Source organism: Chiloscyllium plagiosum, chromosome 41 (genome assembly GCF_004010195.1).
Source record: "Chiloscyllium plagiosum isolate BGI_BamShark_2017 chromosome 41, ASM401019v2, whole genome shotgun sequence".
Taxonomy (NCBI): Eukaryota; Metazoa; Chordata; class Chondrichthyes; order Orectolobiformes; family Hemiscylliidae; genus Chiloscyllium; species Chiloscyllium plagiosum.
In genome coordinates this window covers 4649416-4651584 of record NC_057750.1, presented here as the reverse complement: position 1 = coordinate 4651584, position 2169 = coordinate 4649416, and the positions used below count along the sequence as shown (strand labels likewise).

General features: G+C 54.4%; 1 protein-coding gene across 1 annotated transcript in view; it reads left to right on the top strand.

Annotated features, from left to right (window-relative positions):
* Positions 1-2169, top strand: part of coq8b (coenzyme Q8B) — a 24308-nt gene that overhangs the window by 15871 nt on the left and 6268 nt on the right. The window contains exons 9-10 of the mRNA XM_043680781.1: positions 1384-1525; positions 1772-1879. Coding sequence (XP_043536716.1) covers positions 1384-1525; positions 1772-1879 — 250 coding nt within the window. The remainder of the gene's footprint in view (positions 1-1383; positions 1526-1771; positions 1880-2169) is intronic.

The window sequence follows — 2169 nt, the reverse complement described above, 5'->3', positions numbered from 1 at the left end:
TCTGACTCAGCACCACCTTCTTGACCTGCAATCTTCTTCCCGACCTCTCCGGCCTATCACCCTCACCTTAACCTCCTTCCACCTATCGTATTCCCAACGCCCCTCCCCCAAGTCCCTCCTCCCTACCTTTTATCTTAGCCTGCTTGGCACACCCTCCTCATTCCTGAAGAAGGGCTCATGCCCGAAATGTCGATTCTCCTGCTCCTTGGATGCTGCCTGACCTGCTGCACTTTTCCAGCAACACATTTTTCAGCTCTGATCTCCAGCATCTGCAGTCCTCACTTTCTCCATTCCTGACTGGGACCTGATGGACCGGCTTTGGAGAGACGGGAGGAGAGCTACTCGCTGCAGGATTCCCAGCCTCTGAGCTGCTCTTGTATCTGCTGTGTTGTTGTGAAGGGTTAAATACCAGCCAGGATGCTGTGGGAGTTCTGTTGCTTTTCCTGCACTCCCATGAGGCGGGGGCGCAGGGGATGGCTGTGACAGTGCAGCACTCCCTCACTTGGTACTGCACTGGAAGGGGCATCCTGGACTTTGTGCCCCCTTCTCTGTGGTGAGAGCGGGTCGGTATGGACTTGTTGGGCCGAAGGGCCTGTTTCCACACTGTAATGTAATCTAATCTAATCTAATCCCTCACTTGATACTGCACTGGAAGGGGCATCCTGGACTTTGTGCCCCCTTCTCTGTGGTGAGACTGGAGCCTGCAACCTACCTGACTCTGGGGTGAGAGTGTAGCTCCCTGAGCCACGGCTGACATCTCAGCGAAATGTCTTTGTGCAAAGTGGAGCAGAACGCTAGCCCCTGATTTGGAGAAAGTTCAGCACAGCCTGTCCCTGACACCGAGGTGGTAGTGTCCCAGGTTGGGCACCTTCTTTAGGGGTGGCACACAGCACCCTAGGTTTGATTCCACCCTCCGGCGACTGTCTGTGGGGTGTTTGCACATTCTCCCCGTGTCTGTGTGGGTTTCCTCCGGGTGCTCCGGTTTTCTCCCACAGTCCAAAAATGTGCTGGTTAGGGTGGGTTAGCCATGAAGGATGTGGGGTTACAGAGGGTGACAGGGTTAGGTCTGGATGGCATGCTCTTTCGAAGGCCGTTGCAGACTTTATGGGCTGAATGGCCTATCTCCCACTGTAGGGATTCTGAGAGTTGGGTCAGGCAGGGGTACGTTTGGTGTTCCTGTTACACACTTTGTCCCGTCAAGAAGCTGAGCTGCTGCAGCTCCGGGTGGTGCCGGGTTATGGTGACCAATGTGCTGCTGGTCTCAGTCTGACATTGCAACCGGTTGCCTGGGGCCACTCGGGTCTCTCCCCGTCCTGTTTAGGGAGCAGCGCGAGAGCTCTTGTGCTTGAATCTAATCTGCGGCCTATTGTCCGGCCCCAACAGGGAGCTGCTGAAGGGTGATCCTTTCTTCAGTGTTCCCGAGGTCATCGATGAGCTCACCACAAAACGGATTCTCACTGCAGAGTTAGTGACTGGCGTGCCTCTGGATAAGTGTGACAGTCTAGACCAGAACATTCGGAATAAGGTTTGTATGCAGACTGTGTACAGCCTCTCTGTACCCTGACCTCCCTGTCTGTCTCCCTGTCTGTCTCCCTGTCTGTCTCCCTGTCTGTCTCCCTGTCTGTCTCCCTCCCACACTCCTCCTCTTGTTCTTAAGTAAGGCTCAGGCCAGCTCTCTGAGTGGGACCACAGGAGGTGGGAGGGAACACGGTTTATATTTTCTTGATTGTCAAATCCTTCTTTTGGTGAAACGTCCGTGATGCTTTTCCAGATCTGTTCGAACATCCTGGAACTGTGCCTCCGGGAAGTGTTTGAGTTCAGGTTCATGCAGACTGACCCGAACTGGTCCAACTTCTTCTTTGATGAGGAGAAGCAGAAGGTGGGTGACCTTTAACCCTACCCCCCCTTTTTCCCCTATCCTTCCTTCCCCTCCCTTACCTTTCCTTCCTCCCCCCTGTCCGCCTTCATATTTCCAAGTTAAGATGGTGTGGGGGCTCGGTGGGGAACTTTAGGAAGTACTTGTGTTTGTGTGTTTCGGGACGGTGGGGGTGATGGGTGTTTCAGCTCCCTGTGTGTTTTGGGACGGTGGGGGTGATGGGTGTATCGGCTCCCTGTGTGTTTCGGGACGGTGGGGGTGATGGGTGTTTCAGCTCCCTGTGTGTTTTGGGA